The sequence below is a fragment of the Rhipicephalus microplus genome, chromosome 2 (assembly GCF_043290135.1).
Source record: "Rhipicephalus microplus isolate Deutch F79 chromosome 2, USDA_Rmic, whole genome shotgun sequence".
Classification (NCBI taxonomy): domain Eukaryota; kingdom Metazoa; phylum Arthropoda; class Arachnida; order Ixodida; family Ixodidae; genus Rhipicephalus; species Rhipicephalus microplus.
This window is the reverse complement of record NC_134701.1, coordinates 155,198,208-155,226,117: the sequence shown is the minus strand read 5'-3', so window position 1 is coordinate 155,226,117 and position 27,910 is coordinate 155,198,208. Positions and strand designations below refer to the sequence as shown.

Below are 27,910 nucleotides of genomic sequence, written 5' to 3'. Positions count from 1 at the left end.
GAAGGTAGCAACGCCCTCTCGCGTGCCGTGATCTAACAGTCGCCGAACGATACGCAACTGGTGGCGAGGAGGTGCAAACGCTGCAAGCCACTGCGACGCGAGAAGCCAGTTTGCCGATGGGAACGCGCGGCAACCGGTCCTGCCTTGCTCACCGCTGGTGAGTGCAACAGAGTGTTTTTTTTTCTAGTTTTTTTCGTCCAAGAGTGCGTACGTTAATGAATGCGGTGTCTGCGACCTTGTGATGCGGCATTCGTGGAGAACAGCGCAATTCGTCATTGGCGCCGTACCTTAACAATATTCGTGTCAGCCATAGATTGTCATTGAACTTTTTAATTTTCCGGACAGCTGCGACAACTGTCATGTGGCGTGAACGTTTCACTGCTTGCGCTTATTCTTTTTTTTTTAATTATGTCTACCTAACATGGACGAATGCTTGCGCTTGAGTCAGCGCGCTCAGGGAGGGACGGAAGCGCTTCAGTGAAGAGACACTCGGTGATGGTTGACTTCTAGTGCCTAGGCAAAATCCATAAAGCTTTCTCGCAGAAAGCAGCGAATGGGATATCACTACAATTCGGAAAAGCTACTTGCGTGTAGTGAAAGTGTCAAGCAATTCCATCTCTCGGCATGCGTCCGATACGGGTTTTTATCGTAGAAGCAACCATGAACGGCATTGCTAATTTATTTAGCACTGTGTACAGAACTTTCGGCTTAAGAAGCAGCGCTGCTTTGTCAGATAGGACGAATCTTTATCTCCGATATGTTAGCGAAGTGCTGTTAGCTAAGGTCACACGAGCGTACCTCGAGCACACACACATATCTGTGGTTGCAGCCATGGCACAAGGGCGTGGTAATCGTATTCCATTTTTAGGTGACCAGCTTGAGAAATATACAAAGAACGCACAAGGACCGCAGCCGAATGCTACGTAACTTTTGTTACAGAAACACATAAATATGCAGCATCGCAAGCAGACCATTCGCCTGTGCAAGCTATCGAGACTATCACAATAGACGCCTTCTTGTTTGTAAACAGTGTGACGTCACGGCGAGCAAGCCGCCCACCATCCCCCCCCCCCTCGGAGCAGGTACTGGTTGGGAAGAAAGTTCCGCCGGCGGGATGTTTCTGCACAGCAGCGTTGCGTCTCTCTGCATTCCTTTGACAGAACTGTGGGCGGAATGCTATTTCTGTGATAATCACAAAAAGGAAGGGTAACTGCCTATAATGCACGATTCTAAAGAATAACATGTGGTGATGTGCTCGTTCTGCGTGCGAATCATAAAAAAATATCTATATTTTTTTCCTCTACAAAAGTGAATGATCTGTATGCTCAAAATTTCGAGAAATATTTGCCTGGTATTTGTGTAGCATGATTGGAAATATACTCAATTTCCGTCCTTGCATATGCACTTTAGTTTTCAACGAGGTAGAACATCGGCAGTAGTATGGTTTCGCGCTGTACGCGAGGTCAAGGGTAAGATTCTTACTCTGTATAAATAGCTATGATCTGAGATGAATGAAAAAAAAAATCACATTTTGCTGCGTGTTAGGCTGAGATAAACCAAGCCCTGTGAAAATCAAAGTTCCCCACTACAGCAATCCTCATAACTCATTGAATGTTCACGCGATTGTTATCCTGATAGCTTAATTATGTAGATATTTCTTGCACAGTGACCTCGCTGCGTCGCATGCCTACAACGTGTTTACGTACTTTGCTCTCTTAAACCAGCTGCACAACTTGTAATGTGCATTCTCACTTCATAAAGATCGGGCTGTAAAAGGTTCCAAGTATGTGAGAAACAAGATCTCTCTGCCGCTTCCATAAAGGCGTAGGAGGTCTCCCATAATACGAGCTAAGCATTTATTGGGATTGCACATTCGCTGTGGTACAACATATATACAGCTTGGGCAATGCTAAAACATGCTAATAGCTCATGCGTAGTCGTATATTTCAGCCCTGAGATCATGCATTCTTTTTTTCAGAACTCTGCGGAAACGCTGAGACATACCCACCTGCAGATGATCGCGTTGAATGCATTTTTACCTTGACTAGAATGTTCAATTGTGAAGTGCCGTCGATAAACACTTACTTCCACCTGTTCTAAACGTGTGCTAATGTTTTTGCATACAAGATGCACCGTTATTCACACAGCACACAATATTCTCAATTTCACAGCCCGTAAACTTTAACCAATATAGTCGGTGCATTTATACGAACACTACACGACACCATAAACAATGCACATTTTCGAAGAAGGTGCTACTGTTCCTCGCACAAGCCACTACGTGTGTTCGCTTCTCCAGAATGAGCAGCCAGCCAACGTGGCAACTATTTTTTCACGGTGTTAACCACACTCCTCGACTTTTTCTAACACATACCACAGCTAATCTTGTCACCTAAAATGACGTTTAGGTTTTAAAAAAACAAAGAAAACTAGCCCCGAACAGCGCATAGGTGTACTCTGAGCCAGCAGCGGGGGTGTTTCGCCAAGGCCACTTTGCACGTACGTCCGTGACGTCATGGTGTGACGTATCTCCCCCTAGAGGCCTACTGTTTCAGCAAGAAAGTGTAGGCAAAACTAAGAATATCAGTACTTTACCCAGCGTGAAGATGTATTTATATAGGCACATTCTTTATCTCTCGGTCCTGTGGTTTGTCTGCTAACCCAGTGTGTGCACCACCGCCGATAACGTTAATGACTGATAGCGAATATGCTTGCCGATGTTCATGTGCCAATGCAGTACACTCTTCATATTGCTTCGTTGGCTCACATTCACTCGAAGAAAAAAAAATTTGCCCGAATCTACTTGTTACACTGTAAATGCCGTCAAAATACGATAGTCTTGCCCCTGGAGAGAGTGAACAAAACGTTTATTTGATGTTCTGCGCAAGAAAATTGGTGAATCGTATTCTGAAGGCGCTGCGGTAGAGTGCCTCAAGCGTGCAGCGAAGGCGAACAAGCGAGAAAGATGCGCGCCAGTCTCGGAGGTGATAAGGTGTAGAATGCAAAGCGACGGGCAGGTGCCGCCACCATGTCGTCGTAGCAAAGCGTTGAAAACACCTCCTTGAGCATCGCGTTGCACTGTCAGCGCAGCGCGATAAACATTACATCCATTACAGTTACTTTTGTGTGCCTCTTCCAGTATAAAGGCAGATATACAACACATAGACGTGCTCTTATGGCGTCTCAGATATGCGCACTATTTGCTTTTTTACTTGACCATCGCACATCTATGAACGCTAAACCTTGAGCAATATTGGTGGGCGCTGCGGATGGGATTGGCCATTTGGTATTGTTAGGGCGGACAAACAGACAAATGTACAGACAGACAGACCAAAATTTTTCTGTCGATGGTCCCCAAGGAAGACCATCGTCTTTAAAAGCGGAGGAGGTGTAGAGGGCAAGCTTTTTTTCTCCTCCCCTGTGCTTGTGGGTGAGCAATCAACACACACATGCACGCACACCCAAATTCGCACGTAAGGAACAGAGGTGCTGCCTTGATAGTGACGATGGTGACGCAAGTTCAGTCGATGTCTAGGTTTCCCCACCCCTACAAACCAGCCCCCTTTTTCCTTTGTGTTTGGAAACATTCATGGAGTTAACTCTGGGACAATTTATAAGCGCTGTACGCACGGTATTCAATGAACGCCTGGAACGGCTTACGGAGCAGATGAACAACCGGCACTGTTTTCACAGCATATGTGGCAGAGCACCTAGATACACGGATGACACTAACGAAGAGAGAAAAGCTCACAGCGCTTGTGGTTTTGTTTGGTGTAACTTTGTGTTTGTACGATTTCTATTTAAAAGATCTCTAAAAAGTGAATTAATACATTAGATTTTTATGTGTCTGAACTTTCCAAAGCGACTCACCCGTGAGAGGCCCGTAGTGAATGAAGTTCTCGTATGTTTAGAGCATAGCTGGTATGGCCGAGGTTTGCCGTGTATTGTAGATAGAAAATCATCATCACTATCAACTGGTCGAACTTCAATCACCACCCTAACGCTCAGGACAGATGGTTAACGAAGGAAAGAGACAGAAAGAGCCAGACTAAAAGACGATTTTAAAATGGAGAGCAAGCATAGCCATGCATATACCTATTCCACGTCTGTATACAGGAGTGGGCACCTTCCACATACTTAGGCGAATGTAGCGACGTCACGGCACGTGCGCTCTGCCCAGCCTAAAACTTGCCAGTACCATCTGTGCCTAAGTGACAAGTGACACAGCAGCTGCAAAGGTATCTCCGAGCACAGCGCGTGGGCAGAGTCTACGAGCAGGGACGTCGGTATACAAGCACCTTAGTATGTTCACGGCGCCTGCCCCTGTTTACAAACATGAAATAGGTCTATAGAATATAGTAGAACAAGCGGTGGGAAAAACACAGGTTCGAGGTTAAAAGCTTATTCAAGCCAGGGCCAGCTGCATGCCCACGTGATCCAGCTAGGTGATCCAGATGTGCGCGTCTTAGTGCAAAATGCGCTAAGGTTTTGACCACATGGGGTTATTTAACATCATCGCGCCGTACACGTGCCGCTACTATTTATCCTCTATTTGAAATGCGACCAACAAGAGGGTTTAAAGAAACTTTCTTGTTGACCACCATTCCACCTTTCAACCAAGCAGCCGATCACCGTCACTTCTGTGATGCTTAATCTCGGAAGACTTCGAGCTAGAAGTTCTACAGGTCAGAAACACTTTCGTGCGTTTAAGCGATAAACTGCTGTGCCCGCCGTTCGTGGTTAGAATGAACGCAACTTCATATTTGCCCAATAGAAGAATGTTTCAGAAGACACTGACGCACGGTGTTGGTTGGAAGCATGCTGATATACGACGCATTTCCTCAAGTAATTAAAACCTTCGCCCTTGAACAGGTTGCAAATGCTTCCGCGGTAACACAACCAGACGCAAGCGACACCGAGCGGCTCCATATGATGGATCTTCAAGAAAGGGCCAGACTCGAGCTCGGCGAAACCCAAGAAGTTAGAGAGGAATGTCTCCGACGTCTTCGTCTACTCATAAAAGGTAAGTTTCTGCCGCAAAAAGTACAACTTTTTGTTTTGTTGGGGGGAGGGGGGTAACTATTCTTCTTGTCTGTGTCCAAGAACATGTGACAAGAAACAAGAAATACACTTTCATTAGTATTCAGGCATTTCTACACCTTAATTATATCGTTATTTGGCACATTCATGGCATGAGTCATGTTGCCATCTTGTTGTAGATGTAACCGACAGCTAAGGGGCGTACTTTTCTTTCACTTTCATGTTAATTGTTACATACTTGATATCAGACTGTAGGTGTGGAAGCCCCGGTAATATGATTGACTGCAAGGAAGGACATCGGATTCCGCTGACCATCTGCCCGGCCCTCCCCGAAGTTACCTTACGTGAACCCAAACCTTAGTACTCGGGTATTTTTGAGTTTCTCTCTGTTAGAATGAAACAGCTGCGGCCGGGAATCAAACCCGCTTCCTCGAGCTTTTTCACCAGAGACATTAAAAAACACCATGTCGTCGAAATTTCCGGAGCCCTCCACTACAGCGTCTCTCATAATCATATGGTGGTCTTGGGACGTTAAACCCCACATATACATCAATCAATCAATCCGCCAGAGAAAGTTGCAGGAAAATTTGACTTACCGAAAACCGTGTCTGAGGTATGAATGAGACGAAATAATACCATAGGATTCTAGCGACTAATAAACTATTGCTGTCTCATTCACTTTCCTCGTCACCGCGTTATATGACTCCGCGAGACATTCCGCTTTGGCATGCGAGCTATTGCGCGTCGCGGCGTGAACAGCTGGCAGCTGCCTCTCGACCTCTCACATGTCACACCAGTAATACAGAAGATTTTAAAAGCCTATCTATCTATCTATCTATCTATCTATCTATCTATCTATCTATCTATCTATCTATCTATCTATCTATCTATCTATCTATCTATCTATCTATCTATCTATCTATCTATCTATCTATTTATCTATTTATCTATTTATCTATTTATCTATTTATCTATTTATCTATTTATCTATCTATCTATCTATCTATCTATCTATCTATCTATCTATCTATCTATCTATCTATCTATCTGTCTATCTGTCTGTCTGTCTGTCTGTCTGTCTGTCTGTCTGTCTGTCTGTCTGTCTGTCTGTCTGTCTGTGTTCTAGACAGACCGATGTCTGTCTGTCTGAAGTCTGAATGTCGGTTCAATAATTAATAAATATATCAATTATTCAAAATGAAGAAGGTGCGCCTCTATCCAGAAGCATCGCCAACGCTCGGCTTCCTCGGTTCGTGCGATCTGATCGCTGCTGTCTCGCTGGACTGGGCTTCACGCTCCATCGTCGCTGACAAGCGTATCGTCGTTCAACGGCTGATAAACCTCTTCACAATTGCTATAGGTGCTGGGTACCGATCCCTGTACTTCTCATGCCTTTATAAATTATTCAATAAAACACTCGACCAATCAATGAATTCTTTTCAATCATTTTATGAAAGATACAGATTGGTAAAAGTTGTGTTTCATCCTTCGATTATCAACGAAAGCCCATAGTCGATGCACTAAAACTCTCAGTATTAAGAATTCACCATTAATAAAAGGGTTCGTGGTGACCCATACTAATATATACTCGGGGAGAGAGAGAAAAAAAGCTTTCATATTTCGAAAAGTCATGTCGTAGTTCCGGCCTCCTGGTAGGCTCACGCATCCTGGCTCAGTATATAAAGGCTGCGCCATTCGAATAAACGAACAATTAGAGACAAATCATTAGAATAAAATGATGGCAAATACACTTATTGATAGAGTACGGAAGTGCCTGGGCAATATAAATACGAACTCAGAGTAATAAATCCGAAGTACAGTTAGCTTGAAACGCAGAAGTTAGAACAATAGCTTGATACGGCCAACAAGGCCGAATCTTACGAGAAAGTTTATCTCCCTTATACCCATATAAAACTTCAGAGTATCGCCCGCGAATCATGTGTAATCGTTATCGTGTCTAGCGCTAGGAGAATCAAAATCAATTGTGACGCCGCGAGTGAGTACTGGTTATACCAACAGTACCCCGATATCATTCACACACACAGTTTAACAAAGTCTGTACAATCAGTTCGGCTGCACCCCAATACATTGCTCTACACTTGCGTTTATTTTTTCTGCTTTGCTTCGTGCTATTACACGTTTATAGAATGCTCTCCTGGGCGACGTTGATTTCCTCTCACTGTACACTAGGTAATCATTCAAACGAACATTTTGCACTTTAAGCCATCTTTCACCTTTTACTTTTTTCTGATCCTCATTTTCATTCATTATCATCTCCGCAGAACTTCGTTGTACCAGTTGGCCTTGCTATTGCACGTTTATCTTCATGTGTTATCCCCCTCCGAATACAGTGATATTTTTGCAGTCTTCTGCTGCATGTATATCTTAATACGGTTCATTATTATATTAATATTTTGGAATACTACTGCGTTGTGGGAATATTCATCATACTCTAATGATGTATTTTCTACTTTTAAGCATTTCTAGTTTACTGTTGTATAACGGTAGTTCCCCCTTACCCGATTCCTTCTGAAAGGCTTCTATAGTATATCTGTGAGCAGGTAAACAAATGAATAATAAATATGTATGTGCTACACGGAGTGCGTTAAGACGGCAATGCCCATTTACACAACGGCAAGGAAGCGGTAGAACTTGTTTGATGGAGGCCTCATAATGAAGGTGGCACGGCGTCACAGGGTTTCTACTTGTCGTTAGCTACCAGGAGGAAAGTTCTGCGACACGTGTGCTAATCCAGTAGACGGTGGCAGACAAAAAGACAGGGCTCCAGTACGGTGTACTTTGACAGAAACCATCTAGCTAGCCTACCCGACAGAAATCTGCTAGTGTGCTTTGAAATACAATAACAAAAAAAAAGCGAGAAAAAGTAAGTGCAATTTCAAAGCCCGAGGGAAAATACACATGACGTTCTCAAGAACACCAGTACGTGGCGAATAGCTTACAGCGATTCCAAAAGCTGTGTGGTATTCCAGCTTTCGAACCATAAATTTTTCCGACCAAGCGGACGCAGTGTGTCACTGTCTATTTTGATTTAACTTTCACTTCCTAAGTGGCTGCAGAATTTTTTTATTCATATACACTTAAGACCCATTTGGTCATTACATAGAGGGTTTAGGTTATACAAGAAATTTGTAGATCATCACATTGTTACTATACATCAAAATTCGTAAAAAAGTAAAATACAGTTCTATAAACACAGATGCCAAAAGGAGAAAAAAAGTTTCTTTTTATTTGCTTGGTACTATTAAGCTGAAATGTATGATTCACGTGTATGCTCAAATATAGTTTACGTCACAGATCTTTGAAACACGTAACGCCATTTTACGACGTTATCACGTGACGTCATCATGCCACCTCGTAGCTTGATCACAGGGGTGTCGATTTTGGAACTACTGCAACACCACGTCAGTCGTATAAAAAAGCCAAAGTAATTAAAACTTCCCTTTCCACTGTGATTCGTTACGTATGTATGCCCCGCCGCGGTGGTCTAGTGGCGAAGGTACTCGGCTGCTGACCCGCAGGTCGCGGGTTCGATTCCCGGCTGCGGCGGCTGCATTTCCGATGGAGGCGGAAACGTTGTAGGCCCGTGTACTCAGATTTGGGTGCACGTTAAAGAACCCCAGGTGGTCAAAATTTCCGGAGCCCTCCACTACGGCGTCTCTCGTAATCAAATGGTGGTTTTGGGACGTTAAACCCCACAAATCAATCAAATCAATCGTTACGTATGTATAAAACTATAGCCTCCGATTGTATAACTTAATGCGTTACCGAGTGTGATGTAGTGTTGGTCCTTTCAGGAGCTACAAAGAGTGTAACATGTTCGAGCTTATGTTTTCAGCGGGAAACATGATGTTGTGTCAACGAGTGTGCCAGGAGCCAACTTGTGAGGGAAAGTCGAATGCCCTGCCCCCTGCACGTTGTTGCGAAGCGCACCTCCGACGACGTTACGAAGGGCGCTACGAATCTCACCGCTGCAACCACTGTTTCGAAAGACGGCGACGCCAACACGGTCCCGAAGGCGCCACTGCTTCGAACTCCGCCGGAAAGGTCACCAGCCGTTTGGTAGCGTAGGTTTTTCAGCTCGCGACTGCTTCTGCGCAGAGCTGATAGACGAGCGGACGAGACGACGGTGAGTTAAACAAGGTTTATGTACAGCATATCTACAGAGGCGTTACAAATTCGGCACTGGGGCCGACAGAGACTCGAAGAGTCGAGCTCTCCTCTCTAACACATAGGTCTGCTGTCAAAGGGGTCTCCTTCTCGCGACGCGCCGCAGGGCTTCTTTTATATGCACCGGGTCCAACCCAAATGTCCAACCAGAAGCGCCGCTGGTCGTTAGGTCAGACTCCTCCAATGGGGGTCGCCGCTGGGCTGCGTCATTCTTTCTCATCGAATCTGGAGAGGCTGTGCTGCAGGTGGCTGCACCCAAGGACGAGTGACGTCGCCGCGCAGTGCGTCAGACCCCCATACAGGAAGACGCCGGTTGTTTACTCGACGGGCTCACGGCTGCGCTGGCTCACTGCACGTGCGCGCCAGAAAGGCGCCCTGCGTGTTTACGCCGTTGAGTTGTTCGCGTCAGGCGGGCTGGCCTTGACACAGATTGCCTTTTTCAGAGGCACGGACGTTCGCTGTGGACTCGCAGGCATAACAGCACCCCCGCCGCCAGACAATGCGCCGAAAAGACGAGCTGCTTCCACGGGGCTCGGATGACAGGCGCGCTCGTTCGCCAGGTCCCTCCAGGTTCGCCTCCAGGGCCATGGGGAGAATGCAGCTCCAGACTCCGTTCCGGGAACACATCTCATTCTTGAGGACGGATCCCAGCTCCACTGGCTTGTCGCCACAACTTGTCGACCAGCTTCGCTCGTCTCTTCTGACAATCTTTGATTTCAGCACTTGTCGATGGTTCTGCAACTTGCCAAGAACGGTTCGACAACAGACAACACACGACACAAGCAAGTGCCCTCGGTCACCCGACAGAACACCAGACAAAGTATAGTACAACATACACCTAGCTACGCGTCCATCGGAATTTCTTTCCCTCTACATCAAGAGGCACATGTGGGACAAAAGACTCTTAAAATAAGAACTCGAATTTTCAAACGTACAACAACGCAACGAATTAGAATACCACATAAAGTTGGCCCCTTGAGATCACTCTGAACGAGAGCGCTCAGCTCAGGTCGTGATGAGGAAAAAATTTTGCCCCGAATCGCCAGCGAGAAACCGAAAGGTGAGAGGGTACTAGCTAGAACGCACTGCTCAATGCACCTGCATTAGCGTTAAGCTCCCCCCCCCCCCTTTTTTTTTAAGTGAACGTCAAAGTTGCGCTGTCGGAGTATCACGCTCCATCTCAGTAACCGACCACTTTTAGGCGACGATACCTATGCGGTACCAAGAGCGGCTCACACTTGCGACGTTGCACAGGGGAACAACGATACGGCTTGCTACGGATTGACTCCTCACCGCTTAGCTCGATATCGTGTTCGATCACCCTCGTGTTTCCAGGGCGGTCCGAAAACAGGTCTCCAAACTCGGAAACAATCTTTCTCAGGTCCTCCTTCTGGACTTTACTTAAGCTAGCCTCTAGGTTCAACTGTTCCCAGATTACTTTTGATCCCCCTTCGATTACCTCACAAGAACTAAAAATTTCGTCTCCCTCTTCCTCTGAAGCATTCAACAGCAGATTTACGACCGCTTGACGTTGAACGTATGGTTTCATTAAGTTACTGTGGTAAATTTTGTTCGGCCGCCTTCCTAATTTCACTTCATAATTGGTATCAGGAAGCTTCGATATTACTTTGGCGGGCCCTTCCCAATGAACCTCAAGCTTGTTCTTTTTGGACGGCCGCAGGAGCATTACCTGATCATCAACTTCAAAAGCACGCTTATTCGCCGATTTGTCGTTGTACTCCTTCGACAACATTTGTGAAGCTTTCATGTGGCTTTCCACTGGCGCTTTGACCGAGAGGTCCTCGCGCTGCTCTTGAATGGGCGTCTCTCGATCATCCCTTGACAGCTCGCTCCAACTTTCCGCTACAGGCGAGAGCGTTGCAACCCTCTCGCTCTGACTCAATGGCGCCATGTTGTCTCCCCCTACGCATACCGCGCTGGTCGCTTGGGTGACGGGCCGCTCGCGTGGCTGCTCACATGACTCACGCGGAAAATTTCCTTTCTGGGGTTCCGTCGACCCGCCGACAAGGTCACTTGAGAGTTCACCGCATTGAACAAGATCAAGCTTCCGCGAAAGCTTCCGCGCTTGCGATCGCGTGAGGGCCATGTACGCTAAGTTGGGGAAGAACGATTTACCCTGCTCTTTGAGAAGCTGCTCTGAGTTGTTGGAGAAAAGATAAGGAAAACGATCGTTTAGCGCGGCAGACACAGCTGCTTCGGTGCGAAGCTTACCGAACGGGCCTTCAATGACAACCGTGGCGATTGGTAAGCGAACACTCTGCTCCTCGGCGACTTGCCTGATCCACGCACATTCTCCTGTAAAGTCATCCGGAGACACCAATGAAGCATGGACAACATCCATGTTTGTCGCTGAGTCTCTAAGTGCTCGGCACGTTTTCCCATTCACCCTAATTTCTTGGAGATACGGCTCCAACAACCGCATGTTTTTTTCTGATTCTCGGATTGTTGCGAAAACAAACTTTTCCTGACAGTTTATCGCGATGTGTCCTTCCTTTTTGCAGTTGTAGCAGATTAGCGGCTACCGTTTGTTTTCCGATTCTAGGATAGTTGCAAGCTTTTGCTGACAGTTTATCGTGATGTGCCCTTCCTTTTTGCAGTTGTAGCGGATTAGCGGCTTCCGTGATTCAAACGCCCGTGTGGTAGAAACCTCACTCAATTTCTCCGCTTCCGTTTGCCCTTCCCCTACAGTGTCATTCGTAAGAGACGGGTTCTTTCTCATCGAATCTGGAGAGGCTGTGCTGCAGGTGGCTGCACCCAAGGACGAGTGACGTCGCCGCGCAGTGCGTCAGACCCCCAGACAGGAAGACGCCGGTTGTTTACTCGATGGGCTCGCGGCTGCACTGACTCACTGCACGTGCGCGCCAGAAAGGCGCCCTGCGTGTTTACGCCGTTGAGTTGTTCGCGTCAGGCGGGCTGGCCTTGACACAGATTGCCTTTTTCAGAGGCACGGACGTTCGCTGTGGACTCGCAGGCATACCAACGTTCGGTTTCAATATTGTACACGGCTACTGGACCACTATTTAATATAGAATGCGAGTCTTTTGTTATATTAAATGTTTTCCTTTAACTTGGCATTTAGAGCTAGATATTCATTTTCTTTCCAGGATAAATGCGACGTTGCCTTCATGTGGTGAGGTAATAAAGTTTCATGGTGAATGTAATAGTGAGCGAAATTCGTCTGACTGGCTCCTACGAGCTGTCAACTTATGCTCGAGACACAAAAAAAATTTGTAGGACTCACTACAACTGTTCATATCACACATACCAGAAAGAAAAAAAGAATAGAAGGAAGAAACAAAAAGAGAAAGAAAAAAAAGAAAGAAGAAAAGGAGAGAGAGAAAGCGAATGAAAAAAGAAGGAAAGAAAGAAAAAGGAGAGAAAGAGAAAAGAAAGAAAGGAATAAGAGAAAAAGAGAATGAAAAAAGAAGGAAAGAAAGAAAAAAGAGAGAAAGAGAAAAAGAAAGAAAGGAATAAGAGGGAAAGAGAAAGCAAGGAAGAAAGAAGGAAAGAAGGAAGGAAAGAAAGAAAATTTGGTAGGTGATGTACACACACGCCATCTTCGCTTGTCATTTTTCTGGTATGGGAAGGGCTTCCAAATGAGGCTTAGCCGAGAGAGCCCCTGAGAACGTGAAACTTAATGCGCTTCCTTCCCTTCGTCACCATATTTCAATACGTTGCACCTAGGGCACTACACGTTGTGCAACTGTGCGGCTAAACACTTATCTGTTCACTCTAAGGACATCGTCTTTTCCTAATAGTTTGCTGGCACAATCATGACTCAGTGGTACAGTCCGTGACTCTTTTAGAAGCAACAGGTACGGCTCGAGCTCGGCACATCTACAATAGCAGGCACGAAGAACGCACATATGCTTTGCTCATATCGAACGATCCACCTATGAGCCAATTTTTCGAGTCTCGATAACTCTAGTAGTCCTTGCTTATGAACTGTTTAATGCACCATTAGTATCATTACTAGACATAGGCGCTAAAACACGACTACGCACGTTCTATGTGTGTGTTCTTGTATAACCGTGCTTTTTGGCGGATAAGGCGACTATTTATACTGCAATTGATGACATTTAACTCAAAGTGCACTAGTTTGATGTTTGTGGGAACTGGCCCAGTGTATTTAGTCATATTATTATGGCCGATAGTAAGGACAAACACCTATAGGGTGGCTACAACAAATGGGAAAGTAATTCTAAAACAAAATTGATGTTATAGAAAGCACTTTACGTTGCACAAATCTTACTCTTGTAGTTGTTACTTTAGATGAAAAAGAGAAAAATACAGAAGAGAAATGCCTGCATCATTGCGTAGCAGCACTGAAAGATGAATATTCTCGTTTTTACGGACATTTCTTGTATGTTCCAGAGGCGTCGTTGCACGTTCCCAGTGACGAAAAGTTCCTGTTGATGTTTCTTCGAAGCAAAAAGTACAATGTTGAAGCGGCTTTCAGAGTGTTCCAGAACTACGTTAACGCTCGTCGTGACGTACCAGAATTTTTCAGAGATCTAAGGCCAGAAAACAGTCGGCTTAGAGAAATTTGCCACGAAAACCATCTGGTAATGACTTCAACAGAGCCCGACTCCCTTGGGCGAAGTATGGCACTGATGAGATTGGGTGAGTTCTTGCATAACCTCAATGTAATTTCATCATAAACGCCCCTCGTTCCAATCATTTCTATTTTCCATGCAGCCACTTTGATTGATTTGATTGATTGATTGATTTGTGGGGTTTAACGTCCCAAAACCACCATATGATTATGAGAGACACCGTAGTAGAGGGCTCCGGAAATTTCGACCACCTGGGCTTCTTTAACGTGCACCCAAATCTGAGCACACGGGCCTACAACATTTCCGCCTCCATCGGAAATGCAGCCGCCGCAGCCGGGATTTGAACCCGCGACCTGCGGGTCAGCAGCCGAGTACCTTAGTCACTAGACCACCGCGGCGGGGCCCATGCAGCCACTCTAAACACACACACACACACTCACACACACACTCACTCACTCACACAACCATTCCGTTTTGATATTGAGAGGGCGGCCTCTCAGTGGCGAGCCGTCGCCTTGGGTAGTCACGGGGAGACAGCAAAATGCGATGTACAGAGCGAAAGATCCGTCATTTGCTTGTGGAGCACGTAAACAAAGGGGAGTGAATTGTTGATCATGCAGAGAGCCTTGACTGTGATTTGTAAAATTTAGGCTGCGTGCAGGGCGCAGAGATCGCGAATTGACTGCAACCGTGTTGACTCGTCGGGATAATGTCCATTTCAGCATGACATGTTGAAATTTATTCAGGTCCTGAAGATCAGCTTTTAAGTGGTCACACGGGGTTGGGGCTGGCTTGTTAATTTCCAGTGACTAAAAAATTAGAATCTGAGTAAAATGTTTCAAATGAGTTGTCTGACACCAGTACGTGGGGAGCACTGATGCTCCACATCATCGAAACAAAAAAAAAAATGTTAATTTACGATATATCGAGTTCATGTCAGTATCCCTCTAGGAAAAAGAGTTCAACTGATGTAACGCACGTGAACGTGAGACGATGTTAAGAGGCGTGGTCTCATCGTGCATAGAAGAAGAATTTTCCTAGGGCAAATTGAGATATCGTCTGAGTCCTAGCCGTTTCGGAAGAAGAGGGTATACTTATGAGCGGAGGGAGGACTGCGCTGCTCTTGCAGCTTACTCAAATGTGAAAAAACGAGCCCAGTTCTTAATAAGGTGTGCTCTCCCGTAAGCAATCATGATGATTTTCTTTTACTTCAAAATGAACAGAATACAAGAACACGTCACCTAAATTTTAACGCCTTGAATACCTTAGGTCTATGAGTTGGGCAAACAAGCTTTTCGTCACTCCAGTTTGTAAAAGTGACTTCCACGAAAACAAACACGTGTTTTCGAAGAGTAACTGACTCGTTTATTACTGTTTAATACTTTGTTTTTACTGAGGCTGTTGTAATGTGTATACTTCATATTAGGAGCTAGACGTAAACAGATAAAAGAAAGAGGCCGACCAAAAAGATCACAGCATATACATGGAGTGAATCATGTGTGGGGCGAAGCGTCTGTCTCTACGTCTTCCTCTCTGTGAATATGCTGCGCTGGCTATGCTTGAGGGATAGACTGCATTAGACTACAAGAAGCTTCACCTCTTAAACTCGTTCAAGGGGCCCTGAAACACTTTTGAGCACGGTCAGAAAACGCTGCCGATTGGTAGTCCAGGCTCTCGAAAACACGTGAGCCAAATACGAAACCATACACGTGAGCCAATAAATTCGCAAAGTCACCTAAAATCGCTTTATCTGCTATCGGTAAATGATGCTATGTACTCACAAATCAGTGCGTCACTGGACCGAATATCAAGTCATTGCCTGACTTGAGCATGACGCGCTTGGGAGTTAATGAGGCCTCCGCGGAAGGCCGTGGTGTGTCAGCGTGTGCGTCAAAAAAAAAAAAGAGAGAGAGAGAGAGAAGGTTGTCAAGGTTACGAGGTGGGTGCGACGTACCTATCTCCCTCGTACCATTATTCCCTGCTTAATTTTTAGTATTTTCGTCCGGACAAGTGTAGAAAGAAAACAATCGCAGCGTGTGACAAGCCTTTCTCACTGCACTCGTGCTGTGTGGATTGTGGAGGCGATGAGCCCCTTCACTTACTTCATTCCATGGCTACTTTGGAAAGTGTTGCAGGGCCCGTTCAAGAAGAATAGACACGCCGGCTCCCGTAGGGAGCAGTAGTGTTTGTTTTAGTTGATGTTCTTTCAGTCGGCCTCTTGTTTTTAATTTTAGTAATGTGTACAATTACTGGTCTCACGAATAATATATGTGCCCTTTCACTGCCATGCCTTTCTAGGTGCCTGGAACCCTACAATGTGCTCGTTCAACGATTTCATTAGAGGCGTACTAACTTTGGCGAGCTGCAATTTTTATGAAGACTTGGCACAAATTGGTGGAGTGGCGGGCATCGTGGACTTGGAAGGACTTGGTTTCCACCATTTTCGTCAGCTAACTCCAGGGCTACTAATTAAGATGACTCACATCACACAGGTGAGAAAACGAGGCTGTAGTCTTACGACGAAAATCACAACGATGTTTCATGACATAGCGTATCACTGTGCCCCTTTACTTCTTTTTCATATCGTGGTCCTTTTTTCCTGGCAGGCCTGATGCACTGAGGTTGCATGTCAGAGCTCGTCTGTCAGACACCCCTTCGTGGGAAAATTTCTTGTTGCGTTTCCGGCAAAAGAAGAATTTTACACTAGCGCTTTGGCTAACACTCGGGGTTGCACACAAAGATAAAACTCGAAACTTTAGGGGGAGGAAATTCCTCCATGCGTAGCTGAACCGGTCGATCATCCAACGCTTAATTCCAAAGTTGCCGGCACAGGCAGTGCGGGCACCACCAATGGAAAGAGTTATCCACTTAACTGGTTTAGATTCATGCCGCATAATTACTAAGGTACAGCTAAACCGAATAAATCACGTCTCATATGCTTTGATTACCTGTTGTATTCATGTGCTTGTGAAAAAACTGCTTTCACTTTCTATGAACGTACGTCCAGGCGCTACTTACTAATAAGCTAACATTTATTTATTGATTAATTTATTTACAGATAGTGTCAGCCTTTTGGGGTTAACGCAGGGCTATGACCGGAGAGGGAAACAAATACAAAAAACAATCATAATCATGTAATTCTGGAATCAGAACAAAATTAGCATGTTTATTTGGAACATGCATGCATCTATACTTCATTTTGTATATTTAACCCGTGTATATCATCAACACTCTCGTAAAGGTCATATTGTTTCTCGGAGCTACAGCTTATCTCTGTCCCGTTCGAATTTCTAAGGTGTGGAAAAGCATCTTCTACCTTTGTTCGTAAAAACATATCCAGCGCGCCATGGTACATGCTCCTGCGTACAAGTACTCACGGGTGTTGTAGATGACACCAGAAAGGCCCGCGGGCTTGCTATTTTTGTTCCCCCCGATAATTATGGCCCGGTTTAGGTAGTTTAAAAATTTAATGCAACCAGTGGCTGTTTATTGTATTTGTAAAAGCTCTTTTGTGGTGAAATGGGATTAAGCTTAAATCTGGCATTCTTCGTGCCCTTCTCAGCTATACGACGGCGTGCACTTGTGCGCTGGAAGTGGCATATCAATGCGTTTGTCAACTACTTAGCCGAGATGTCTATCACTACTCTTCGCCTATAACGTACCACAGCTGTCATGAAAGCGGTAGTTAAAATTAACAATCTTGCCGTAAAAATTAGACAGCCCGTCGAATGCGTTCGTCATAATTTCCCTATACTCTCCATTTTCAGGACTGTTCGCCAGTGCGAATGAAGGCTGTGTACGTAATCAACTACCCTTCTGCTTTCAAGACGCTGTTTGAAGTCGTCAAACCTTTTCTGAAGCATAAGCTACTGAAGAGGGTAAAATGTTTTCTCTGTCATTCACTTTTAGGAAGCTTAATTTCTACAGTTGGGAAACGCTGGCTGCAGCCTCAGTTGAACTTTTTTGTGCGCCACAGCTCTGTTTCCAGGCAGCATCTCCGAGAACTGGGCTTAACCAGCAACATCGTTGAGTACAGTGATTTAGGCATTGCACGTCGCCATGACATGTCTTTTCTATTGTGCGCTACATCATGTAAAGCTTTGAGTAGGAACTTATTATCCAGAATTACATGCATAGTGTTTACCTCCTTCAAGCTTTCAAGCATCGTAAGCTTATACAGCACAAATACAAATTAGCCTGATTCAGTGCTTTCACTTAGCATGTCGCAGACCATTATATCTGTCTTTCCCGCTAACCGAGGAAAAAGTACTTAATATATTAGTACCCGAAATAGTCAAGGTCGCAAGAAAGCTGTCCTAATCCTACAGTTCCTGAGGAGCATAGGCCCATAACCTTCAAAGGTATATTCGGAACTTCTTGAACATGGTGGGAAAACACTGCCGCTCAGTAGTCGAGAATCCAATCACCATGTGAGCGAAACACTTTAGCAGAGGACGTGGCAGAAAAACGGTTTTAACGTATCACAGCCAGCTTGAAGTCTATCGCTCTTCTCTGCGTATAACAACGTCGACGGGCCTGACATCAACAGCGGATGGCAGGGATTGACAAATTCGATTTGAGAAATATTCTGCTGCATATTTCCCGTCCCTGCCCTGGTGTGCCGCCGTGGTGCCAGCGCAGTACTTCGTAGTTCGCAAGAACAATCCAGTAGCTACAAGAGTGCTCTCGCAATCACACCGAAAGGGAGCTGACGCATTGAAGAAAAAAAAAGAATGGCTGATTGTTCTTTCTTTTTTTGGGGGGGGGGGGTCACTATTACATAATTGTGAAAGGTGTCCTTGCAGAGGTAGTTGAGCATTATTTGAGCATTGTTCATCCACAAGGGCGAAGCTGGGAGCGGTGCAGTAAGACATTGAAATGTCACGCGAAGAACGGCAAGCATTTCGAAACTTGAGCGCATACCTGGTAGAAAGCGCACACGAAATGAGCATACACACGACGAGCGTGGACAAACAACTGTCACAGCTCGACACCTAAAGCAAACTCTTCAGAGAGAAAGAAAAGCGCACGAAATGAACGCGCAGATATACACAAGACAAGCTCGAACTATGGTCACAGTTCTCGCTTCTTCGTGTGGGAGCAGCGCACTCCTTTCGCAAACGCGGCAGTGAGCGAAATGACGTTCGTGATCTCTTTAACTACTGGGCCTCTTCGATTTTCGGATTCCTGGGTTGGTTCAGGAGACCCGCGGGCTCCCCGAAAGCTACGGCTGCATCCGGTTCCGGTAGAAAATGACGTAGGCTGGTTACGCGCACGCCCGGCGACAGCCAGAAGGTCGCAACATCAAACGCAGGACAGCCAGCGCAAACGTAAACAAACTCTACCGTCTTGGCAGCAAAAAAAAAAAAAACAATGCACCGCGTGTATGTTGGTTTTTTTCTGCGTTGTCCTTTCGGAAATACGTAGCTAATCGCGCCAAAAAGCTGAAATAATATCCTCGAACGTGTGCATTTGGGGTATGACTTCGTACGCTCGCACGATCACTCGCCGCGTCCGCGAACGAAACAGCCAGCTGGCGCACGCTACCTTGAGAACGATGCAAGATGAGCTGCCGCGACGGTGACGGCTTAACAAGCTCGTCTCTTTAGTACATGTATCAGTCACTGCACAACACGACGCGAAGTCACACGAAAGTGATCGTATCCCCAAAAGAGCTTGAAGATATATATATACCTGCTCAGCTATCGCCTATCGTACGTCGCAAACACACGTTGACGAACTTACGTTTTTGTCTAAAGTTTATGATATGCGCAGGTATCGGTACTACGAGTGCGCGTCGTATATAAAATAAACATTTGCATGACGCGTTTTCGATCCATTTTTAGGACTTGCCTTGGCCTGTTTTCCAGTCCTAAGTGGCACTTAACGAATGTCATGGATATTAGCTTTGATTCGGCCTACTAGGTCATAGTACGTATGGCGCGGCATTATTACAAAGAGGTGAAAAAAGACAAAGCCAACGATGAAATGGGCCACGAAAGGATGTATACATTTCTCAATCCATTCTCCGTTTTTTTTCTCGCACCGTATTGTATAATATTGATAATAAGAATCACTACCAGGGAAAACAAGGGAAGCGCGGGTAGAGAATGAAGACGACGTTGCCTTCACTGCAATCCCTCCGAGTGGGTGCGGGCCATGGCGGTGGAGAACATCATCATTATACTGTGATCGCGGACTCAGCGCCCATTAAAAACGCCCATTAAGTTGCCTTGCCTTGTGTAACAATTTGGTGGAAGGTGCTGGGTAGGACGAACCCAAAGACGGGAGCTTCACTACCAGGACTTCGTCGCAGCCGCCGCCTCGCCGGACTTTCACCTTCGCCGATCATAATGGCCCAAGAGCAGCCATACAACGCTTCGAGGCCAACTCCGATGGGTTCCGTGCCGTACTACAGAGTGCCACCAAACTTCGGCGGGACATCAGGAGAAGACGTCGACGTGTGGCTCAAGAACTACAAGCGGGTGAGCAGAAGCAATGGCTGGGACTCAAACGAACAGTTCAGTCATGTTGTATTCTCGTTAACTGACACCGCCCTCATGTGGTACGAGAACCACGAGGACATGTTCACGACTTGGGAACGTTTTGTTGAAGAAGTGCAGAAGTGCTTCGGTGATTCGGACGCAAATAAGAAACGCGCGGAGCAGACATTGTCTCAGAGGGCACAGCTTCCGGGAGAAAGATGTACGACATACATTTAAGAAATATGGAAGCTGTGCAAGATCGTGAATGGGAGGATGTCTGAAGAAGACAAGGTTGGACACGTTCTCAAGGGTATAGCCGAAGACTTGTACAATTTCTTAATTGGGAAAGACTGCTTGAACTCCGTGTCCGACGTGATGAAGCTCTGTCGTACCTTTGAATCCCTGAAGATGCGTCGAATTTCTCCGAAATTGGGCCGCCTGTCCGACGTCCCCAATGTGGCTAATGTTGAAACAGTGCCGCCTAACGACCTTGCTTTGACCATGCGGCAGATTGTCAGAGAAGAGCTGCTTCGATGTCAGCAGACCTATCATCGCCCCAGCAATTTTCAGGATGTGCACGTAAACGAACCAGAACGTGTGCGCACTCCTGTTTCTATTCCACCATGGCAACCATCGATCGACGCAGCAGACGCTTATGAATATCATATAGTAGCACTGTATCCACAAGTGCTACTATGGCACTTGTGGATACAGGCGCAACAGTCTCGGTGATGAGTGTAAATTTTAAGAACCTGCTTGGACCAAAAGTGATGGTTTGCCTGAACCGTGGGGTGACATTTCGTGGTGTAAGTGGTGGCGTGTTCTGTCCGGTGGGATATTGTACTGTGGACGTCTCGCTGTGTGGCAAGGTGTTTTGCGCAGAGTTTGTGGTTATTCCGCGGTCTACAAATGACGTTATCTTGGGTATTGACTTCTTGTGTTAGTGTGGGGCAACTGTAGCCTGCAGAAGAGGGCATCTTTCTAGACATGGTACTTTCCCAACGGCGCTCTTGGAAAATTCCTGTCCGGAGGAGTGCATCTTTTTCGTCTCCGTGGATACAGTCGTTCCTGCATTTTCTGCTGTGTCTGTTCGCGTGACATGTTCCAGTAACAACTGTGGCACGTTTGACGCCACGCTCGAACCGATTTCCTTGCACGCCTGAAAAAGAACATTATCATTCCCCATTGTATAGTGTCAGTCGTTGATGGACGGGCAGGTGTGTGGACAATTAACAGTTCCATGGAGCCTGCAATTCTACCAGGCGGCATGAAACTTGCAGTATTTAGACCCGAGTCATGTATGACGCTGGTTGCGCTTGTTGATGCTACCAACCAAAATGAACATCTAGGCTTAGAAGGTTCAGAAGATGCCCAACTGCTACAAATGATCAGCAAGTCACTTGACCAAAGCAAACGTCATACACTGCTCGACGTTTATCTAAGCACTCGAAAGTGTTCGATTTTTCTAAATACAGCCAAAGGCCCTTAATCCCAGCGTCCCGGATACGTCATCAGATCCACACCGAGTCGGCGCATCCCATTAGGCAGAAACCTTACCGAGTGGCGCCATCGGAGCGGAAGATCATCAACGAGCAAGTCCAAGAAATGCTGGAAAAGGGAATAATACAGGAATCGGCAAGTCCGTGGGCCGCTCCCGTCATTCTAGTGAGGAAGAAGGATGGTACGTGGAGATTTTGCGTTGTCTACCGCCGACTGAATTCTGTTACCAAGAAAGACGTCTATCCACTGCCGTGCATCGATGACGCTCTAGACTGCCTGCATTCCGCGTCCTACTTTTCATCTGTCGACCTGAAATCAGGTTACTGGCAAATTTCGATGGACGCAGCTGACAAAAACGGCATTCGTACGACCGACGGACTTTACGAGTTCAACGTTATGCCATTCAGATTATGTAATGCTCCTGCGACATTCGAAAGATTTATGGACTCTATATTGCGTGGTTTAAGGTGGCATATATGCATGTGTTAGCTTGATGATGTCGTAATTTTTGGACGTACGTTTGAGGAGCACAACACTCGCCTAGACCTCGTGCTCAGCTGCATTGAAAAAGCTGGCCTTGTATTGAATTCGAAAAAGTGCCACTTTGGCGAGCGACAGACATTGGTGTCACGACATCTCGTCGACAAAGATGGCGTTAGACCTGACCCACAAAAGACAGCGGCCGTTGAATCGTTCGAGCGTCCTAAATCTGTGAAACAACTACGAAGCTTCATCGGGCTCTGCTCGTATTTCCGCCGGTTCGTACCCAAGTTTGCGGATGTCGTTCACCTCCTGACGAGCCTTCTACGCAAGAACAGCCCGTTTCAGTGGACCTCCGAGTGTGATGCCGCTTTTCAGAAGCTGAATTGTTTGTTAACTTCGCAGCGCATACTTCGGCACTTCAATCCTTCGTCGTCCACGGAAATTCACACAGACGCAAGTGGCATCGGTATCAGTGCCGTTCTCGTTCAGCGTTCTGGCAAGAAGGAACACGTTGTGGCGTACGCAAGTCGTTCTTTAAGCAAGCCTGAACGCAACTACACAGTGACCGAACAGGAATGCCTAGCGGTAGTCTTTGCCGTGCAACGGTTTCGCTCATACAATTATGGTCGCCCGTTCACTATCGCCACAGATCACCATTCTTAGTGTTGGCTGGTCAACCTTCGTGACCCATCCGGCCGCCTCACACGATGGGCCATTCGTTTGCAAGATCATGTGTTCACCATTTAATACAAGACTGGCCGGCTACACGCTGATGCGGATCGCCTATCCAGAATGCCGCTACTATTAACAGATTGTGAAGGCGACATTTTTGACCACCTTATCGCTTCTCTGTCGTCTGGCTTTCCTGATGCCGTGACTTTCACCGCTGAGCAGCGTAATGACCCAAGCTTGAAAACTCTTTTCCCTGGAGCGAGAAACTCATTAGGTGAAGGCCAATTCTGCGTCCAAAATGGTCTTCATTACCAGAGAAACTTGTCCAAGACGGGCGCCCGCTTTCTGCTAGTTGTTCCGGCGTTCCTCCAAACGTCTGTTCTGCGTCTCACGCATGATGACCCCACCTCTGGCCATCTAGGCACCGCACGAACACTTGGTCGCACGAAAGAGCGGTTCTATTGGCCGAAAATGAGCAAGACAATTCAGAACCACGTTGCCAGCTGTACGCAGTGCCAGAGCCACAAGCGGCCCTCCTCGGGTCCAATTGGTCACCTGCAACCTATAAAACCTCCCGGTTCCCCTTTTGAAAAGGTCCGCATTGATCTGATGGGACCATTTCCACGCTCCTCAAAAGGTAACCGGTGGATAATTGTATGCGTCGACTTCCTCAAGCGGTACTGCGAGACGGCTGCCTTATGCTCCGCCACGGCAGTCCAGGTTTCGGAGTTCCTGTTGCATTCAGTCATCCTCCGACACGGACCTCCTCGCGTGATAATAAATGACTGTGGACGACAATTTGCCGCTGATATTGTCGAATCATTACTTCGTTTGTGTGCCTCCAAGTTCCGACACTCAACTGCATATCATCCGCAAACTAACGGCCTCACCGAGCGCACAAACAGAACGTTGATCAACATTTTGTCAATGTACGTCGCCTCCGACCACAAAAACTGGGACGAAGTTTTACCATTCGTCAGGTACGCCTTCAACACGTCGAAACACGAAACGACAGGCTACAGCCCTTTCTATCTGCTCTACGCTCGCTCACCTCGACATACGCTGGACACTATCTTTCCTTTTCTCGTCCATGACAATTTACAAATTGCGGAAACTTTGTGTCGGGCGGAAGAGACACGTCGACTTGCCTGCTTACGTACACTGGCAGCGCAAGAGTCCTCCAAAACTCGCTACGACAGTCAACACAGGCATGTAACCTATGCCCCCGGTGATCTAGTGTGGGTGTGGACCCCAATACGCAGACGTGGCTTGAGCCAAAAGCTACTGGCACACTACGCCGGTCCTTTTGTGATACTCCATCGTCTCAGTGAGGTCAACTATGAAATTGCACGTGTCACCACTAGTGGCCGACGTTCATGCAAGACAGAGGTGACGCATGTTGCCCGCCTGAAGCCGTTTACACGAAGGATGCAAGAACGATTTGCCCAGAGGGCTTCATCTGAGACCGGAGGAATGATAAGAAGTATCACTACCAGGGAAAACAAGGGAAGCGCGGATAGAGAATGAAGACGACGTTGCCTTCACTGCAATCCCTCTGAGAGGGTGTGGGCCATGGCGGTGGAGATCATCATCATTATACTGTGATCGCGGACTCAGGGCCCATTAAAAACCTCCAATAAAATGCCTTGCCTTGTGTAACAATATCATACAACATATGCTGGCTCATAGATGAAAATGGTGTCGCACATCGTTTGCGACCAGCGAGCATCACCAACAGTCGCGATCTAGGGCCTTCTATTACCATCGAAGATCAATTTAGTAGTCAGGACAGAGGTTCTAAGAGGTTCACGTACGCAAACATACGACGGAGCAAGCTAGTTCAAGCACAATCGTCTTCGCTAAGTGCACAGAAACTAGGCACAGCTTCACAAACGACTACTACGAAAAAAAAAAATTAACTCCAAAGCTGTCTCCATGCGTGCGTACGAACGTGTACTGCGTACATAACTTTTAAGGCATGTGCATGACGCAGTCAACAGTTCATCGCGTTGTTCACAGGAGAAAGCTTCACGGGAAACACTACAAATGCGATGAACAGTAGCTTCAAACACTCGCCGCCACTCGTAATCGCCTCATCTCGCAAGGCGGGAAACAGGCTTTAGAAGATAACGCCACGCGTAATGGCAAGTGAAGACGCAGTCCTCAAGTGCTCACACTGGAATCCGCCGACTTCTCACAAAGGTGGCACCAAGCGCGCATCGTACCTTTTCGGCGTCTGCTAGCCCGAAACCTGCCCAAAACCTCCCAGAAAGCTTCAACGACTCAATTGTCCTGGAAGCGTCTGGCGATCCTCGGGCTCCCCGCGGGTCGCCAGAACGTCCAACACGAGAAAAACGAACGCCAACCGGAAGTGCGCAGCGGGGGGGACGGAGCAGCCCGAGAAAAACGAGCGCGCTGTGGCTGGCTCTGGCAGCCCTCGGGTAGCCAGAAGTTGAAAATCGAAGATCCCCACTGTAACTTCAAAGCAAACTTGCGGTTGAAGCACAGGATGTACAAAGCGGCCGGATCCCGAGATCAGGGTGCGCGCGTGAGCCACAACATTATAGAACTTCTATAGGCATTTAGACCACACCATGTGGAGGCGCGGGCGCACAGTGAGGCGTGGGTTGGCGGGAACGACGACCTATAGCGCGCGCACGCCCTACCCGCCCCCGTCGTGCCATCTCCTTACTGATGATGGAAGCGCGCTGAAGTTGCCAAGCTCTGAGGGCCGTCACCGGTACAGGATGTATATAAATGGCTCGCCATTAACACGTTGGAGAAGGGCCGCTCTGTGGCCTATAGTGGTTTGTCTCGCGCGCTGAGAAGCGCAAAGTCGCAGGTTTGACGCTCCGCCACGAAACTTTTCCTTCTTGTTTTTTTATTCACAATCCATTAGTAAATATTTTACAACGCCATATCCGTGAAGGAAATACGTCACCGAGCAGTGGCGCGCCCTGGCACGAAACACATCCGTATTATATAAAAAAAAGGAAAAGAAACCACTCAAGGTAATACATTGGCATCTTACCCTAGCATATGCAGATGGCATATACATTATGTCTCGACCTCAAAACCTCTAACATATTCTGATGGTGTCTTGCCGAACACTTGTATTTCGTAGAACTGTCTATTGAAGAAGTACTGTTCGCTTTTTTGTATGTATTTTAGCTACCGTAACTCATGAACAGCCACTCATTATTTAACCTGAACGTGTGAGCATCAACCGCTGAGTCAGTAAGCACTAATTGCTAGCGTGCTGCTTCTACTGCTTCTTTTGCTTTTTCCTTCCTATCCACTTTTAATCCCACTCACCCTCTCCTTGTGCCGACATGTTGAGGTGTCATCCAAGCGATAGACAGTTACGAGCGGCACTTTTTTCTTCTTTTCATCTAAATTATAACTTAGAAAGAGAGAGTCCGGTCACCGCAACAGTGTGGCAGAAAACACCCACATAAGAGTATTCACCGCGCGCATGCACGTATTATGGCTTATTTTACCGCTGGGCTTCACTAGGCACAAACTGACCGAGAACTTAACGCTCGCGCGCTCAGGCCAAAAAAAAAAAAAAAAAACAAGGGGGGGGGGGTGGCTGTACTTTCAAACAAGCGTGGGCATTTTCACCTTGTTGCTTTGTCAACGTGTGTGCTTTATTTGCTACTCACATTTTGCTGCCGTTGCGTTTTGCCATGCTTGGTTCTTTCTGTAATCTTTCACTTCACTGAGCACATAAATTGAATTTATGTTGTTACTTTGCCGGTACTTTTAGTTGCAGACATAACGTAATAACTCTGCCGACTTTGTTCATTTACTCCTATCCAGATATGTGACTCGTATTACCACAGCGCCTGGTGCGTTATAATTATTTCCAGCCACGCACAATTTTTTCCCCTACATTAAAGAACAATCACTAGCAACGGCGGTACCAAAAACAGTATTCTTGCGAACAAAACGCCTTGCGACATTTTTGTAGATACTTTCGTCGAACACGTGTCACATGGCTGTAGTAGCGGCGCGATTGAACGAAACGACACACAGTTGTATTATAAATGTGGCGCTTTCTATCGCTTTAATGTGGGACCGAACCCATTGCACTATGTTTTACATTTATAAGTATTGTTCCTTGCTATTTATGTGGCCTCGACACACACTTATCTTTGTTGGTGTTGCTTTGAATTATATCTGCTCCTATACACTTTTGCCCTGCTGCTTGTGCCCCGTTTTCGGCCTGCAGTTTCCTTTAAATGGGAGAAGCGGAACAAGGGAGAAGTCTTTGTCCTGCAATGGGCGTAGTCACTCTGATCGTGATCGTGTTAATAAATAAATAAATAGACAAACTTATCAGTGAAAGAAACTTCTTTTTTTTTTTGGACATGCGTGTTTACGAGGTATTGACACTTTTATGGAGAGTGGACTAATACTATTCATCAGAAGCTGAGCCAGGATTTTTATACCGGGAGTGAGACGGGGAGCCGGGAGCTTAAGGGCTGTGTTCTCATCATGCATTCTCTTGAAGGGAGCAAAGGGAGGGAAGACACATGTTCTATCAATGTGACAACCCCCACTTCCCTGTTCTCGCCCTTGCTCTTCATTAAACATGCAACACCAATATTAGTGGACTTGTATTGACTGCGCTATGTATTCACTTTTACAGGTACACTTCGTTCGAGAGGACCTCTCGGAGCTCTGGAAAATTTGTCCACAAGACCTGGTACCCGACGAATTCGGAGGCAAGCGAAATGACTTCGATTTCGACCGCCAGGAGGAGCTTGTGTTTAGGAAGCGTCATGTATTCGAAGACTTGTGCCGATATGACCTCCCACCTCCTTGACACACTATGCCGAGTCTTGAAGTTGCTGTCATATCTAGAAGGGTGTATAGTTACTTTTTCTTTTACCTCTAATACACTGACAATGGTGTCACGTTGTTGGCTGGTCAAAGTACAGTAAACAGTGCCATCTCTTA

The 27,910-nt window shown here is 46.5% G+C and overlaps 1 protein-coding gene across 3 annotated transcripts; it reads left to right on the top strand.

Moving 5' to 3' along the window:
• Nucleotides 1-21: 21 nt before the first annotated feature.
• Nucleotides 22-27,910, top strand: LOC119169704 (retinaldehyde-binding protein 1). 3 transcript variants are annotated; one of them, XM_075886922.1, is made up of 6 exons: nt 22-157; nt 4,873-5,023; nt 13,624-13,872; nt 16,104-16,297; nt 17,573-17,683; nt 27,600-27,910. In XM_075886922.1, exons 2-6 carry the CDS (start codon nt 4,930-4,932, stop codon nt 27,774-27,776), a joined length of 825 nt encoding a protein of 274 aa, XP_075743037.1. In that variant the 5' UTR covers nt 22-157; nt 4,873-4,929; the 3' UTR covers nt 27,777-27,910. The 3 variants fall into 3 exon arrangements, with proteins under 3 accessions (XP_075743037.1, XP_075743039.1, XP_075743038.1); XM_075886924.1 differs by lacking the exon at nt 13,624-13,872; XM_075886923.1 differs by lacking the exon at nt 17,573-17,683.

Coding starts and splice junctions, on each gene's coding strand:
- LOC119169704 (XM_075886922.1), top strand. CDS start 4,930: ATGATGGATCTTCAAGAAAGGGCCAGACTCGAGCTCGGCGAAACCCAA. Junction 5,024..13,623: donor TCTTCGTCTACTCATAAAAG/GTAAGTTTCTGC, acceptor TGTATGTTCCAG/AGGCGTCGTTGCACGTTCCC. Junction 17,684..27,599: donor AGCATAAGCTACTGAAGAGG/GTAAAATGTTTT, acceptor TCACTTTTACAG/GTACACTTCGTTCGAGAGGA.